The sequence below is a fragment of the Rhincodon typus genome, chromosome 32 (genome assembly GCF_021869965.1).
Source record: "Rhincodon typus isolate 14 chromosome 32, sRhiTyp1.1, whole genome shotgun sequence".
NCBI classification, from domain to species: domain Eukaryota; kingdom Metazoa; phylum Chordata; class Chondrichthyes; order Orectolobiformes; family Rhincodontidae; genus Rhincodon; species Rhincodon typus.
Window position 1 is genome coordinate 6,185,434 of NC_063363.1, and position 15,962 is coordinate 6,201,395.

Here is a 15,962-nt window from a genome sequence, read left to right on the forward strand (position 1 = left end):
GTTGGAGGCAAGGTGGAGAGTATTATGAAGGAGCCTGTTGACCATGGATAATAGACAAGACATTAAAAAAATGCAGTATGATACTTCAATGGATACATGACTGGCAGATATCCCCGGAGATATGATTGAGGGAGGCAGTGGAGGGATTTGAAAGTGAGCATGAGTGTTATGGTCAGCTCAATTGGAGTAATCATTACAAGTCAGCTTTCCTGGTCAATGTCCACAGGGCAACATATGTTTTTGTGTGGAGAATTTCACAGGTGATTAGCTTGTACCTGCAGAAACTGTGAATTAATAAAATAGAAACAAGGATGATAGAAGGTGTGGGGAGAGGGGCGTGTGTTACTGGGGGAGTATTGCTGTGGAAAGAAGGTAAAGTTGGATGAAGGATCAATAACTGGGTGACTATCATTATCTTGGCTAACCAGCTTTTTAAAAGGACAAATAATGGAATTTTTTGTTTTTAATAGAATGGTGGTAATTATGCTACTTTCGATTCTATCATTTATAAACCAAATGATTGAAAGGACCTGAAATGTGATTGATGTTTATTCTGAAATGTTTCAAATAGGCCAATATTTGCTTTACGAACAAGCATAACTAAACTTGAACTAATGAATCCATAAAAACATCTGCACTATTTCCTCTTTTCGCTTGGGGCTATTGATAACTCAAACTGAGCTTTGATGTGAAAATGGATGCAAGTAAAATGAAAGCCTTTGACATTTCTCTCCCATTGCCAGTTGGTGCAAGTTCTGACAGTTTAAGAAATTGGAACAGAAATTGTTTGGAGAAGATGGGGTTTCCACAGGAATTTGTATCTTCAAAAATTATGGAATACAACTTACCAACACAGACTGTCACTTGTATAAACTCTTCCATAATCTCAGAACACCCCAAAGTGCTTTACAGCCAATGAAGGACGTTTGAACTGCAGTCCCTGCTGTAGGATAGATGGGGGATATCTTGTGCTTAGCAAGCTCCCACAAACAGAAGTGTGATGTTTGTTGAGAGACAAATATTTGTTCAGGCCCACCCCCTTTATTCTCCAATATGTATTTTAATAATATCATTGCCCTCAAACATGAACTTTATTTTATTTCCTTATGGGATCAGTTGTCTCCTTTTTATCAGCCGAAAGACTCCAATTTCTTTGTTAGAATTAACGGCAGTAGTTTTTAACGGGAAATTAATAGGATTATTCGATTATCTAATTGGCCCTGTTGAATATTATTAACTTTAGAGTTTTGCAAGCTTCATTATTCTGTGTTCTTCTTCCCTTTGCTGTCAATAGACATCTAATCCATAATACTCTGCATCTGAAGAATTGCAGAGCCAGGTTTGATTCCAACAGAATGAAAGCAGGAATCTGATACAGGGCTAGAGTTGAATTTTCCTAACAAAAAAATAAATTGTGGTTTTGCAGAAGTGGATGAAAGCTAGCTGAATTTGCAAGTTAAAGACTGGACACTTTTTTTAAACTAACGAAGCCTTTATGTTCACTCCAAAGGGTAATTGGCCCATTATGGACTTTCTTGCACGATGTGTTCTTACATATTGTACTTAGTGGAACAATTATTTTGTGCTTTGCATCACTCTTCAGTCTATAAGTAAACTGGCATGTTTAATACCTAATGTTTTGAAGAGTAGGTTGCAGTGGCATTCGCTTTAAGTAAGCTGTTAAAGGTACTGTCATAGTTCATCCTCCATCTACCTCTGTAAAGGGTAAATCTGGAAATGTAACGGGTTTCCCTTACAGTATTGAAAGAGAGGATTGTGTATAAAATCCCAATGCTCCAGGCGTTAACTTTATAAACTTGCCTTCCTCGGAACCTGGCCTGTTAAAGTTGAGATGCTAATGCTACCAAATGCAGCAAAGTCAATGGGGCATCTCTGATTTTGTGTTGCCATATTGAAGGGTAGAATTTAAAATGTTCTTTCCCGACAAAGCTTCTGTCCTAGCTAGACAGTTAACAAATAAACCCTAAAGGATCCTGAGGAAAGCATTTTTCACAAGTGATTCCATGCCTCTGTGTGTCCACTGTTGTCAGTAGGTAATCTAGGCTCGTACTCTAGTGTGGTACTGAGGAAGCATTGCACTGCCAAATGTGCTATCCTTTGGACAAGATATTAAAATGACACCCCATCTCAGTTTGCTGTGTGAGATTCCGTGATTTTGAAACTAAGCAGGGGAACTTTCTCCTGAGTCCTAGTTGATATTTATTCCCCAATCAACATCACTGCCCAGATTTTCTGCTCATTGTCACTTGCTGTTGGTGGAAGCTTACTGGGTGCAAATTGACAGCTGCACATCTTACCTTGGTATGTTTGGAAGCTGTGAAAAGTGCTCTGAAATTGCAACTGTTTTTCTTTTCAGCTGTAGAGGTATTAAGATGATCTGAATGAGGTAGAGGGGTCAGGTCAGTCATGCAAGCAATAACTGTGCTCAATTTTGAAGGTACTTCTTGATACTTTTTTGTTAATCTAACCACACTTCAAAGCTCAGTATAGATATGGAACCATGAAAATGCCGTGACAGTAAACAGTTCTGTGCTTCTGCCCACAGTTAGAGGTTGGCACAGGAAACAGACATTCCTGCAACTCCACTAATGGGTAGAATTAATTCAAAGCACAGATGGTTGATTGAAGTGCCATGTGGAGATGGCACTGAGAATGAAACTAATTGATAAATCCTTCACTTTTTAAGTACAACATTGCACCTGAGTTGAAAGAAGTTCACTGCGATATGGAATATGTATCCATGCCAGCATCAAGTATTCCTAGCACAAATCTTTTCCTGAGGTGTGAAGGAAATTTCTCTCTGCATCTACTGTAACCAGCCTAACTGTGCTAACCCACTTCACACTTTTGCAAAGACGGAATTCTAAGATTGGAGAATAGTTACAAGTGTGTTTTGTGCCTTGGAGATGTGGAGAGGTGACTTTGTTTAAGATGCCATCCTTAGCTGGTCTGGCCGACCACGTGACTCCAGACCCACAGCAATGTGGTTGACTCTTAATTGCCCAGAGGGCAGTTTAGGGACGGGCAATAAATGCTGACCTCGCCACTGATGCCCAAGTCCTGTGAATGAATAAAACAAAATGCAAGCTGGCTCATGCTCACAGCTTCCTGGAACAATTGAATACTACAATTATAGCACTGAAGGAGACCATTCATTTAGTTGTGTTGGCACGCTCAGGAGCAATTTAGCCTTTCTTAAATTCCCTGCAGCCCTGTTATTTTCCTTTTTCAATTACTTATTCAAGTTCTTAAACAAAGTACAGGTGAATCTACCTCTACCTCCACTGCATATGTGAATTCAGGGCAGGTGGAGGCCGTTTAGGCCCACTCCACCATTAAATAAGATTGTGGCTATCTGATTACTCGACATTCGGGGAAGGCATTCCAGATCGTAACTACTCACTGCATAAAACACGTTTCATCTCTCGTTCTTTTGTTAATCACTTTTAAGGTGTGTCCTCTGGTTCTTAAACTTCATTTTGGTGAAACGGTCATGTCTTACATAAGGCACCCTAAAGTCTTTCCCAGTGAGGGTTGCAAATCCTAAATTGTTGGTGGATTTTGAGCTGTGGAGGCTTGTTTCCTGTATGTCCCTTGATGATGTTTGAATGGCTTTTTGCACTCTTTGTCTCAATTGTACTCAATGCAACATCTTTTCTGAAATCCCAAGTTTGATTCATTCCATGCAAAGCAGCATACATTCATATGTGAGATCCAGTGTTCTGCAAACAAAAAGTATAAGTTCAAGCCTTGTACTTTTTGCCTGAGAGTTTGCGGTGCCGATAGTGTACCTTTACCCCATGACAATGCATGAATTAATCTGTTGACTGATCACGCAGTTGGTACATATTTTGTCCTGTTGTTTAAATTGTGTTGTTCAAAATTTGGCATTCTTGTGTTTTGTGTGCTGAAGAGTGCAGTTGGAAAAAGCTTTGGCATCTGATCTCTCTTCTTGGTGACTTTCAGAATCCCAACTGGCATACCCATTCCCAGTCGGGGAGGAACAAAAAAGCTAATGGAACTTTTTTTTTTGCTTTCACCAAAGTGTTTAAATAAAATTAATTGGTTTCAGTGTTAGCCAGGGCATGAGTTCAGAAATCTGTTCAGGCTGTTGTGGATTTTATGTAGACTGCCAAACATTGAGGAAAAACAACCAAATGTCAATCCAAACTCCATGATTGGACTCCTGTTTCCCTTTGCAAATGAAGCTACTTTCAGCAAAGTGTCGCTGAATATTTGGTTCCTTATCTTGTCTTTCACCGTTCTAATTTAGTGAAGAAGCCGTAGGTAAGACCACATAGAATTACATACAATGTATACCGCAGAAATGAGCCATTCACTTTAACAGATTGATGCTGATTTTCGTCTGCCCTACATCATTGAACTTTTTCACAATCCCCTCCAATTCCTTTGTCATTTTGTCCTTCCCTGGAATGTATCTGTGCTATTCACTTTAACCACTCCTCATGAATTCCTGATGTAAACCACACTCCAGGTAAATAGGATTCTTGGGAGTTCTTCATTGAATGGATTAAGGGCCATCTTTGAATTGGGGACCTGGTTTTGTCCTGAGAAAAAACAACAGCTTGTTTCCCTTTTTTTTAAAATGGTGGATAGAAGCTCTTGGTTCTGATATTGCTCTTGTAATTTTCTTTGTTTTTATTTTTTGCATCGTTATTTTTAGAGAGTGGTTCGTGTGGAATGAACTGCCAGAGGAAGTGGTGCATGTGGGTACAGTTCCAGTGTTTAATAGACATTTGGATAAGTACATGAATAAGAAAGGTTTGGAGGGATACAGGCCAAGTGCAGGCAGGACTGGTTTAGTTTGGGATTATGGTCAGCATGGACTGCTTGGACTGAAGGGTCTGTTTCTCTGCCTGTATGGCTCTGACTCATAATGTGGGGTGACACCAAGGCTGAGTATGCTGGTAGCTGATGAGATTTGTTCAGGTCCAGTTAATGGGAAATGTAGAGCTTCAATTTTAGAAAATTGAAGGTTTCAAGAGAAAGAGAAGATTTTGAGGGGGATGAGGATTTTGTGTTGGGTACTGAATAAAGAAGCAGGGTTTCATTTCCATGACGGGAAAAATGTGGTAGATTATGTATTCAGACCTTGGGAAGGTACGAGTAAAGAACTCTGAAAAGAATCAGTAACCATAGAATTGAGAGATTTGAAGGGAGAGTTGGTAGAGAGGTTCATAATCATGTAAGGTTATTTTGAGAGCATGAATAAGATTGTTTTTCCATTACCTTTTGGTAACCAGAGGGGGGAGATTTCCAATAAGAGGAAGCACGAGTGAGATACTTTGCTTGTCATAGCGAGTTTTGACCTGACAGGAGTGTGGAAGCTAGTTGAATAGCAGCTATTGAAAGGGAAGGTAGGTGGAAGGGTAAGTTGAAAGGCTGTGAGGAAGAGGAGGGGGAGTGAGTAATTGGATTGCTCTTGCAAAGAGCCAGAGCAGGCACTTTGAGCTAAATGAACATCCCCTGTGCTGAATCATTCCATGGTCTGGTGGAAAATTGAGCATACAAGTAGGATGGATATCAAGGGAATATCGTGGACCTTGAGCTGCTGGGATAAGGAGTTCAATTCTCTAGGATCTGTTCCTTTTGAAGAGTAAAGGAAAGGTAAGAGATTAAGAATTGGACAAAGCTTGAGATGATTGCTAATCCCATTGTCTATCTTGGGAATGCAAGGTATAAAAGAGATTTGTCTTTATTGAATTATCACCATTAAGTGTCTGCATTTTGTTAGGCAAAACTATTTGAAGTTGTGGTCCTTTTCATAACTCGTGGGCTTTTTGCCTTCCTGAGGCAATTTGGAATAAATTGAATAAACATTGTGTGGGATAAATACATGAATGTTGCCCACCCCCCCCCCCCCCCCCCATTTCCCATGCTATCCCTCCTATGATTGTCTCTTACTGTAAGTAAGATGCACATTGGGATTGGGATTGTGGTGCATTGTACCATGTATTCCTTGACTCATTCAGCTGTTAATGAATGGTAACTTTGACTGTTACCTTGTGCTTCCCTCCATCCATGCGTGAATGGCTCATTGTAGCCTATCTGAGATCAGCTAACCAGTGGAAGAAAATGAAATTGCATTTTGATAGTATCTTTCATGACAAAATATCCCCAAAACATTTTATGTGCATTTTAAGTGTTTTTGAAGTAGAATATAGGAAAATAACAATCCAGTTTGGGCGCAGCAAGCTCTCACGTAGCAATTGGGTTAAATGTTAACATTAGTGATACTCACGGAAAGAAAGTTTCATAGCCACCTCAGTTTAGTGCCTCATGTGACAGTACTGGGAAGGATAGGCTCAGATTTTTCTGAGTAGGATTTGAGCCCCTGATGTTTTGATACTGTGTTATCAACTGAGCCACTGGTGATAGCAATGCAGACTGGGCAGTACGTTTCCTTATGAAGGCAAAGGGAGAACATTACAGCTTTAGTTTTCTGTTTTAATTTTAACATCACTCCAAAATAGTGAGAAACTGGGGTTATTTCTGATGAAGTAAAAGGATCATTGGGTGACCTGACCTGACCTAACCTTCCCTGTCCCAAATGTTCCACAGAAAGTGTACTTGAAACACGTGAATGCTTTTAACTTTACATTCTACTATAACGGTTTTTTTTTTGATATGGTCTCACTTGGTGACTATTTTCTATCACATTGCCATTGTAGTACTTTGTAGTCTCATTTTCAGTGAAAGATTTGGCTTGTTGATCAGATAAGCAGTTTCCTGTTTTGCTCATTACAGCCGCAGTCAGGTTTAGCCACAAAGACTTGATTACATTAAAGTTCTTTTGATAATCACACCTACAGACACCACACCTTTTACAAAGTTAATATTTGTCAATGTCGTTTCAAAATTGTATAATGCTTAGTTTTAATTCTGTACTCGTGCTTACCTTTTTGAAAAGAAATCTGTTATTTTGAGAACACTTCGTGCTGTTCTAGCTGGGCATTGCCACAAAGAGTGAGCAGTTTAGCTTAGCTAACCCCGTCCTTCTGTAATTGACAAGGGCTGACCACTAACCACCTAGGGCTTGTGCTGGTGTCTCCTGACACTGGACAAAGGCCTGGTTCTGTTTACATCATAATTGTATCAACTCAAATGCAATTTACCGACACAGAAACGGGCCATTCAGCCCAACTGAACTGTGGTGGTTTTCAACCTACACACTAATTTCTTCTATGCCTTATCAACAAGCCCTATCGTCGTATCGCTTTTTATTCTGCTCTCCCTACTGTAACTGTCCATCTACACCATAACTGCATCAGTGCTATTCACCTCAATCACTCTTGGTATTGTAATGAGTTCCACATTCTCACCTGTCCCCAGGTGAAGGAGATTCTCCTGAATTCTTCATTTAATTTTTAGGTTTTTTTCTTTAAATTGATTTATGGGACATGGGTGTTGCTGACTTTACAAATTCTGGTCTGGTGGCTGGAGAAAATGTGAATGTGTTTGAGTAATATATTTCCTATTCAATACATTGCCATGTCTAGGATGTATTTTCAGATTAATAATAATGCAATATAAGTTGGATTCATTTTTAAAGCCGTCAAACTTGGTCAAGTGCTTTGTAATCAGTATTATCAGCCATGGCTCAGTGGGCAACATAATCACTTCTGTGTCAGAAGGTTGTAGGTTCAAGCCTCAATCCAATGCAATCACTGCAGTGCAGTACTGTAGGAGTGCTGCAGTGTTGGACATACAAAATCTTAGACAAAACATTGAACCATGGACAACAAGGTGCAGGGCTGGATGAACACAGCAGGCCATGCAGCATCATAGGAGCAGAGAGGCTGACGTTTCGGGCCTAGACCCTTCATCAGAAAAGGGGGAGGGGAAGGGGGTTCTGAAATAAATAGGGAGAGAGTGGGAGGCGGATAGAAGAGGGATAGAGGAGAGGATAGGTGGAGAGGAAACAAACAGGTCGAAGAGGCGGGGATGGAGCCAGTAAAGGTGAGTGTAGGTAGGGAGTTAGGAAGGGGATAGGTCAGTCCAGGGAGGACGGACAGGTCAAGGGGGCGGGATGAGGTTGATCGGTAGGAGATGGAGGTGCGGCTTGAGGTGGGAGGAAGGGATAGGTGAGAGGAAGAACAGGTTAGGGAGGCAGGGACGAGCTGGACTGGTTTTGAGATGAGGTAGGGGGAGGGGAGATTTTGAAACTTGTGAAATCCACATTGATACCATTGGGCTGCAGGGTTCCGAAGTGGAATATGAGTTGCTGTTCCTGCAACCTTCGGGTGGCATCGTTGTGGCACTGCAGGAGGCCCAGGATGGACATGTTGTCTGAGGAATGGGAGGGGGAGTTGAAATGGTTCGCGACTGGGAGGTGCAGTTGTTTATTGCGAACCGAGCGTAGGTGTTCTGCAAAGCGGTCCCCGAGCCTCTGCTTGGTTTCCCCGATGTAGAGGAAGCCACACCGGGTACAGCGGATGCAGTATACCACATTGGCAGATGTGCAGGTGAACATCTGCTTGATGTGGAAAGTCGTCTTGGGGCCTGGGATGGGGGTGAGGGAGGAGGTATGGGGGCAGGTGTAGCACTTCCTGCGGTTGCAGGGAAAAGTGCCGGGTGTGATGGAGCTGGAGGGGAGTGTGGAGCGGACAAGGGAATCATGGAGAGAGTTGTCCCTACGGAAAGCAGATAAGGGTGGGGAGGGAAAGATGTCTTTGGTGGTGGGGTCGGATTGCAGATGGCGGAAGTGTTGGAGGATGATGCGTTGGATCCGGAGGTTGGTGGGGTGGTACGTGAGGACGAGGGGGATTCTTATTGGTTCTTATTGTGTGGACGGGGTGTGAGGGATGAGGTGCGGGAGATGTGGGAGACACGGTTGAGGGCGTTCTCGACCACCGATGGGGGGCAGTTACGGTCCTTGAAAAATGAGGACAACTGAGATGAACGGGAGTGGAATGCCTCATCCTGGGAGCAGATGCGGCGGAGGCGAAGGAATTGGGAATAGGGGATAGCATTTTTGCAGGAAGGTGGGTGGGAGGAGGAGTATTCTGGGTAGCTGTGGGAGTCGGTGGGCTTGAAATGAATATCTGTTTCTAGGTGGTTGCCCGATATGGAGACAGAGAGGTCCAGGAAGGGGAGAGAGGTGTTAGAGATGGTCCAGGTAAACTTAAGGTTGGGGTGGAAGGTGTTGGTGAAGTGGATGAACTGTTCGAGCTCCTCGTGGGAGCACGAGGCGGCGCCGATACAGTCATTAATGTAACGGAGGAAGAGGTGGGGTTTAGGGCCGGTGTAGGTACGGAAGAGGGATTGTTCCACGTAACCTACAAAGAGGCAGGCGTAGGTTGGGCCCATGCAGGTGCCCATGGCTACCCCCTTTGTCTGTAGGAAGTGGGAGGAATTGAAAGAGAAGTTGTTGAGTGTGAGGACGAGTTCAGCTAAGCGGATGAGGGTATCAGTGGAGGGGGACTGGTCGGGCCTGCGGGACAGGAAGAAGCGGAGGGCCTTAAGGCCATCTGCATGGGGAATGCAGGTGTAGAGGGACTGGACGTCTTCCTCCCACCTATCCCCTCCTCCCACCTCAAGTCTCACCTCCGTCTCCTACCGACCAACCTCATCCCGCCCCCTTGACCTGTCCGTCCTCCCTGGACTGACCTATCCCCTTCCTAACTCCCTACCTACACTCACCTTTACTGGCTCCATCCCCGCCTCTTCGACCTGTTTGTTTCCTCTCTTCTATCCGCCTCCCACTCTCTCCCTATTTATTTCAGAACCCCGTTCCCCTCCCCCTTTTCTGATGAAGGGTCTAGGCCCGAAACGTCAGCCTCTCTGCTCCTATGATGCTGCTTGGCCTGCTGTGTTCATCCAGCCCTGCACCTTGTTGTCTCGGAGTCTCCAGCATCTGCAGTTCCTACTATCTCTGATTCAAATTGAACCATGGCTCTGTTTTCCTCCTCGGATGGGCAGAAAACACAATTTTGTGCCATTTAGAAGAGTTGGGGATGTTCACCCCAGCTTCCTGCCCATTATTTATCCTTCAACAACTGCAAAGATTGTGATTGCATCATTTGTTTTTGTTTGTGGGAGCTTGCTGTATGCAGGTTGACTCTTGGACTTTGTGTATTGTAACAGTACATTTACAAAAGGGACTTCATCAGCTGGAAAGCACTTTGCATCATCAGGAGGACATGAAAAATGCCTTGTGAATGCAGACTCTTCCTCTGTCACAGCATCGATGCAGTAACCTCGTCTTACGACTGAATTCATAATGAATCCCTTATGGGAGAGGGCATAGTCTCAGAATTAAGGGGTGCCAATTTTAGACTGAGATGATGAATTTCTTCTCTAAGGATTGAGTGTCTTTGGAACTCCTTGGCACAGAGCTGTGGGGACAGAGTCCTTGTGTATATTTAAGGCTGGGATAGATTCTTGATCATCTGGGGAATCGAGGGTTATGCAGATAATACAGGAAAGTGGGCGTGAAGAGTGTTGATCCTGTTTAATGGTGGAGCAGGCTCAAAAGGCTGAACGGCCTAGTTGATTCTTATTTCTTCTGGTCTTGTAGGTAGATTAGCTGCAAGCTTCCTTCTTTCCTTCTGCTCCCTCTGTCGCCTGGCCAGCTTTTGAGATTCAAAGTGAAATGGGTTTAGGTTGCCATGATCAAGCGCTCAGTCGACGTTAACCTGTCATGTTGAATGCCGTAAATTTGACGGGTGGATAAACAGTTTGAGAGGCCAGAAAGATGCGAATATTTCAGGAATAAAATGTGTGCCAGAAGCATTGTGTTACCGCTTGAGTTTTGGGCACACACAAGAAACTGCGATGTGTAACTCAATCTATCTGCCTTGCAGCTGACAAACGATTTTTCTAAAAACCTTTCTCTTTGACAGATGTGTGCAGAGGTCCAGTAGTGTGTGTTATCTTAAACTCTTTGTCCTAAACTGTTTTGTTTTCTTTGTTTCAGCAGGTGCAAAGGCCTTTGTTTGTGATCAGTGCGGAGCACAGTTCTCTAAAGAAGATGCCCTGGAAAGTCATCGTCAGACCCACACCGGTACTTTTTACAAAGCTTTCAAGTTTTACCTAGAGTAGAGTATCTGATTTGGTTTTTGTTGCTAACTCCCAAGTTTTATTGATGGAATCAAAGGCAACAGATAATTGGAGAACTTAAACTGAGGTGATTCTGCATTCATGATTGGAGTAATGATCAAAAACTTAGTCATAGAGGTAGGTAACTTAAAAGGAGGAGCGCGGGGGTTTGGAGAACAAATTCCAAAGGTTAAAATCTAGGCGGTAGAAGTAACTGCCAATGTTGGTGGGACAGTGAAAATTGCAAGAGGCCTGAGTTGGTGGATCGCAGACATCCCTAAGGGGTTTTTAAGTTGTTCACGTGAAGCGGAGAGTTGCTGGCTGGAGGAGCACCTTTGCCCATCTCTAATTATCCCGATGGCAGTTGAGAGTGAACCACCTTGCAATGGATATGGAGTCACATGTAGGCCAGACAAGGTAAGTATGGCAGAATTTCTTCCCTAAAATGCATTCCTGCACCGGATGGGTTTTCTCCCCCCACCACTCGACAACTCTCTCATGGTTATCATTGGACTCTTAATTCCAGGTTTATTTTTAAATGAGTTCAGATTCCACCATCTCCCAGCTTTCCAGAACATTACCTGGGTCTTGCAACTGAAAGTCTATCGAAAACACCACTAGATTGTGTAGAGCTGCAGGAGCCATCAAAAATGAGGGGGTTGGGGAGTGGTAAGGCAATGGAGAGATTTGATCATAAAGATGGAAGTTTTAAAATTGAGAGATTACTGAACAACATACACCAAAAGTATGTGAAAATATGTTGACTTGAAGGAAACCTGTTCTAAAGATCCAGAGGATGGATTTTAGTCTATGCTGAATTGCAAGTTTCGGCTACGATTTTGCTATTTTAATTGAGGATGGTTGGTGAAATGTAAAATCAAAGCTGAGCTTAATCATTATAGTTCTGTGCAGTGTGGGTCCCATTATTGCTGCTCGATTGCAGCTACAGGTTTGCTTTTGGGGACAGATTGTTTCCTGATTCATTGCGATGTTCAGGATTTGAATTTCCAGTTTACTGAGGGATGGAGAATAAAATTTCTACTGGAGCTTTGTCTTTAGTTGTTTAATATCTGGCAATATCATTGGATGTTCTATTCTGCCTTACAGTATGTTTTCAATGTGATGCTTGTTTAACAATTGGATAATTCTATGTTTGTTTGCTGCAAATTAAATGTGTTGTCAAAAATGGTCCAGAATATCAAAACCTGGTGCACCATGCACCACGGATACAGGCAATACGATGCAGAGTAGCTTTCACATCTCATAGCCACATTCCGTAGGATTGCAATAAGTGGCGATGCACTGTCTCCTTAAATTTGAAAAAGATTTTGAACAGGGAGATGGTGTTTCAATTGATGGCAGTAATTGAGAAGAATCCGAGGGAAGACTGGGGCAATGACCTATTAAAGCAACAAGAAATATAATTGTATTTGGTAAAAGATTTAAGAATTATCTCTTCCGTTGCCATCATTCTCAGTATAATTGTTTTTGTAAAATATGCTGTACCAGCAACCCATTCGCATAACTTGCCTGATTCAAGATGTTTGCTCAATGGACAACTCAAGTCTAGTTTTGATTGTATTGAAAGTATTATTTAGACAGGCAACATCTCCCATCTCCATTTTTAATAAAAGCATAAATATGTTGCGTTAAAAGGGGCTTGTTTAACTCAGCTCGACTAGTCACAAGAACCTATTCACATCAACCAAGTAAAAGCAAAGTCGCCATTGTTCTCCTTGACCATAGATCTGCTCTCACTAGAGAGAGACGACTGGTGGTGGCAGTAACCTGATGGTCACCACACCTCAGACAAGGGGAGAAGTTGAGAAGGAAAGTCCTTCATACCTCAGCCAGTGTGGGAGTTGGCATCACTAACTGACCACCCTCCCATCTGGGCCAGGAATGTGCGTCAAAGGATTGATAAACGGTTTCATAAAAGTCACTGGCACTTTTGTGGCGTGGACACTTACTTTTCGTACTTCTCTCCTTATAAAATCGGCTACTCCTCGAGCAAGTGACTTTTTTAAAATATCAAAACTAAAGCGTGTGGGATTCCAATTAATAGGCCAGTGTTAGAAATGTTGTTTTTATGTCAATATTCTGAAATTGCCGCACCCTCTCTCCCATGTTGCGAAACAGAAGTAGACTTGTGCAGGTCATCGACAGCCAGCAGTTATGTTGCTAATCAGTGTCAAGTTCGTAGAAAGACGTACAAACTAATAATGACGAGTGACATACTTGGTGTTTAGTTGCAGCACTGCTGGTCAGTGAAGTTTCACTCTGTATTCTTGTAGCTTCAGCGTGGGTGAACTTTGCCATCTGTCTTTTACATTGCTGCATTGCACCAACAACTTGCATTTCTGTAGTATTTTCCAATGCTGTTAAGGTTTTGAAAGTAGCAACTCCGAAGCAATATTTAACACTGAGTCCCATATAAGGAGATATTTAGGATAGGTGACAAATCTTGGTCAAGAGGTAGGTTTTAAGGAGCACCTTTAAGAGAAGCAAGTGGTAGAGTGTGTTACAGAATGAATTCTAGAGCTGAGGACCCAGACAGCTGAAGGAATGGCCACCAATGAATATCAAACATGTGCAAGAGACCTAAATAGCGAAGTGCAGAGATCTTGGAGGACTGTAGGGCAGGAGGAAATGTAAGGTGGTGGCAAGGCTACAGAGAGATTTGAAAATCAGAATTTTGAAATCTGGTTATAGCTTGATCAGTTATGGCAAAATGTAACTAAATTCATAAACCTATCCTCTTCTGAATGATATAGTGCAGTGTTCAGATTTTAGTCAGCATTGCATTGGGAGTGAGTTTCTGCTGAGGTTTATGATTTTAATGAAGGTGAAGAGTGAGAGGGGAGTAGGATATGGCCAGATGGGATCAGGTTTGGATCTAAAATCTTTGTAGACTGTGAAACCGCCCAGAGGATCTAAACTTCTGTGCCTCTTCTGTGGTATTTTGAACCCAGGACAGTTTAACCAGAGGAGACGGACTGCATTTGAAGGGAGGTCTAAATCCAAACTAAAGTGTGGAAGCAATATTTCAGTGAGTGAGTGGTTAACATATAAAATAGGGTCCTGGGGGAGATGGTGGAAGGAGTTTGTATTGATTAATTCAGATATACCTTGGCCTTATCTCAGGAAATATCAACTTGGGATCCAGTTTATGAGCAATTTGAGATTTGACATGCTGTGACTTTAGCGTGGCTTGGCTTGGGGAGAAATGGATGACTTTGGACCCATCGTCTGAAAGCTCTTCATCACTGGAGGCCTTTGTCACCTTGTGTCTGAGTCTGTAATAGACTAAATGATCAATCATAGTGGAGTTGTTGGCTAATCACAATCATTAGATCATGCAATTATCGGGATAGTAGAGGGTGGACTTGCATGAATCTTGGCCTCTCTTTTTGTATTTGTTCAATTCTCCGGTTCCTAATGGAGCCGTGCCTGGAATTTGGGTGGGGGACGGATGGTGGCCAGTGATAGAGTAGGAACCAGTTGATGCTGCAGTGGGTGGGAAAGAGAGGAAAGCATTGCTGAATTCGTTCAGCTGCGTTCTAGTTTAATCGGGGATGACTTCCATTTTACATGAAAGCAGAGAGATTATGGGAAGAATGACTAAGTGATGATTTAGGTTTCCCACTTTATTGCTGTCAGTGAGGCTTTGTAGAAATTCTTCCATGACGCTCTCCAGTCTTTGACAGTCCCTGATGAGTTTCAATATATATAGTAACCACATTACTAACCTATAAATAGGCTTCTTGTCTAGTATCAGTTTTTGGTTGCTTGATTGACGCTTTGTAATACGCAAGCTACTGAAATTTAGTTGTAGCAATAGTTGAAATTTTCTTAATGGGTTTGGGGAGAAAAACTTTTGAAGTTCTTTAATTTGAACACACCCATCCTGACTGCCTACTGATTTTGAAGTTAGTCGCTCAATCAAAATGTAGGCAAATGTGCCTGAACTGTTTTTGATGAGTTTCTGTAATCCTTTTCTAAAGTATGTTAAGTGGTTCTGCTTTTGATATTCTCCATTATTGAGCTAAGCTTTCAGTTGTGACAGAAGATCTACATTTTTGAGAGTGAACAGTGACAGGCTTTATTGAACATGCCTATGTAGAGAGGATAGACATCTTACTTGGAGCCTGATAGAACCCGTTCCCAGTCCTTGTGATCTGATGTCACAATGATGTAGCTGCTTTTGCACGTGAGCACTTGCCATATCCAGAGTAAAGATACAATTTCTTTAGTCCACATCTCCTTTGCTATGTTATGTAACATAGGAAAGCCAATACAACAAAATTCTCTTTTACCAGTGAGTTTAGTTGTTTGTGTGTTAAATAGTAAATCCCTCACTTGTGTGGTCCTATTCAAAAAAAAACTCTAACTGCTCAAGTCACCCCCAAAATCCCAAAGACCCTAACAATCGTTGAAGCACTTACAAAATGTATCCACTCTGCTAACATAGGAAATTCAGAAGCCAAATTGCCATATCAAGCCCTCAAAAACAGCAAGGTGATAATGGCTGCGTAATCAGATTTGCAGAGATTGGCTAGATGTTGGAGATAAATGAACCTGCCCTTTCCTGTCAATAGCATGCCAGGCCATTTAGCTTTCATCTGAGAAAGCAAATAGGTCGCTGGTTTAACACCACATTTAAAAGACTGCAACACTCCCCAGATTCAGGAAGCTTGAAGTTTGACTGAAGTCTCTGGATCTCAGTTCAAGCTTGCAGTTCAGACTGAGTATAGCTGACAGCTTGGAACAGCTTTGGTTGTGTTGAACTTTACAGCTTGAGAAATGGTGATATCTTCAGTGTTGGTCTTGTTATGAGGAAAGATACTTGGATTATTGGAGGGAGTACAGAAAAACATTTG

At 42.4% G+C, this 15,962-nt stretch overlaps 1 protein-coding gene across 3 annotated transcripts in view; it reads left to right on the forward strand.

The window, feature by feature from the left end:
- zbtb16a (zinc finger and BTB domain containing 16a) overlaps positions 1-15,962 on the forward strand; it is a 244,137-nt gene that overhangs the window by 150,177 nt on the left and 77,998 nt on the right. For 2 of the 3 annotated variants that reach the window (XM_048615417.1, XM_048615416.1), the window contains exon 4: positions 10,961-11,047. In XM_048615417.1, coding sequence (XP_048471374.1) covers positions 10,961-11,047 — 87 coding nt within the window. The remainder of the gene's footprint in view (positions 1-10,960; positions 11,048-15,962) is intronic. The other variant, XM_048615418.1, reaches the window with a different exon arrangement.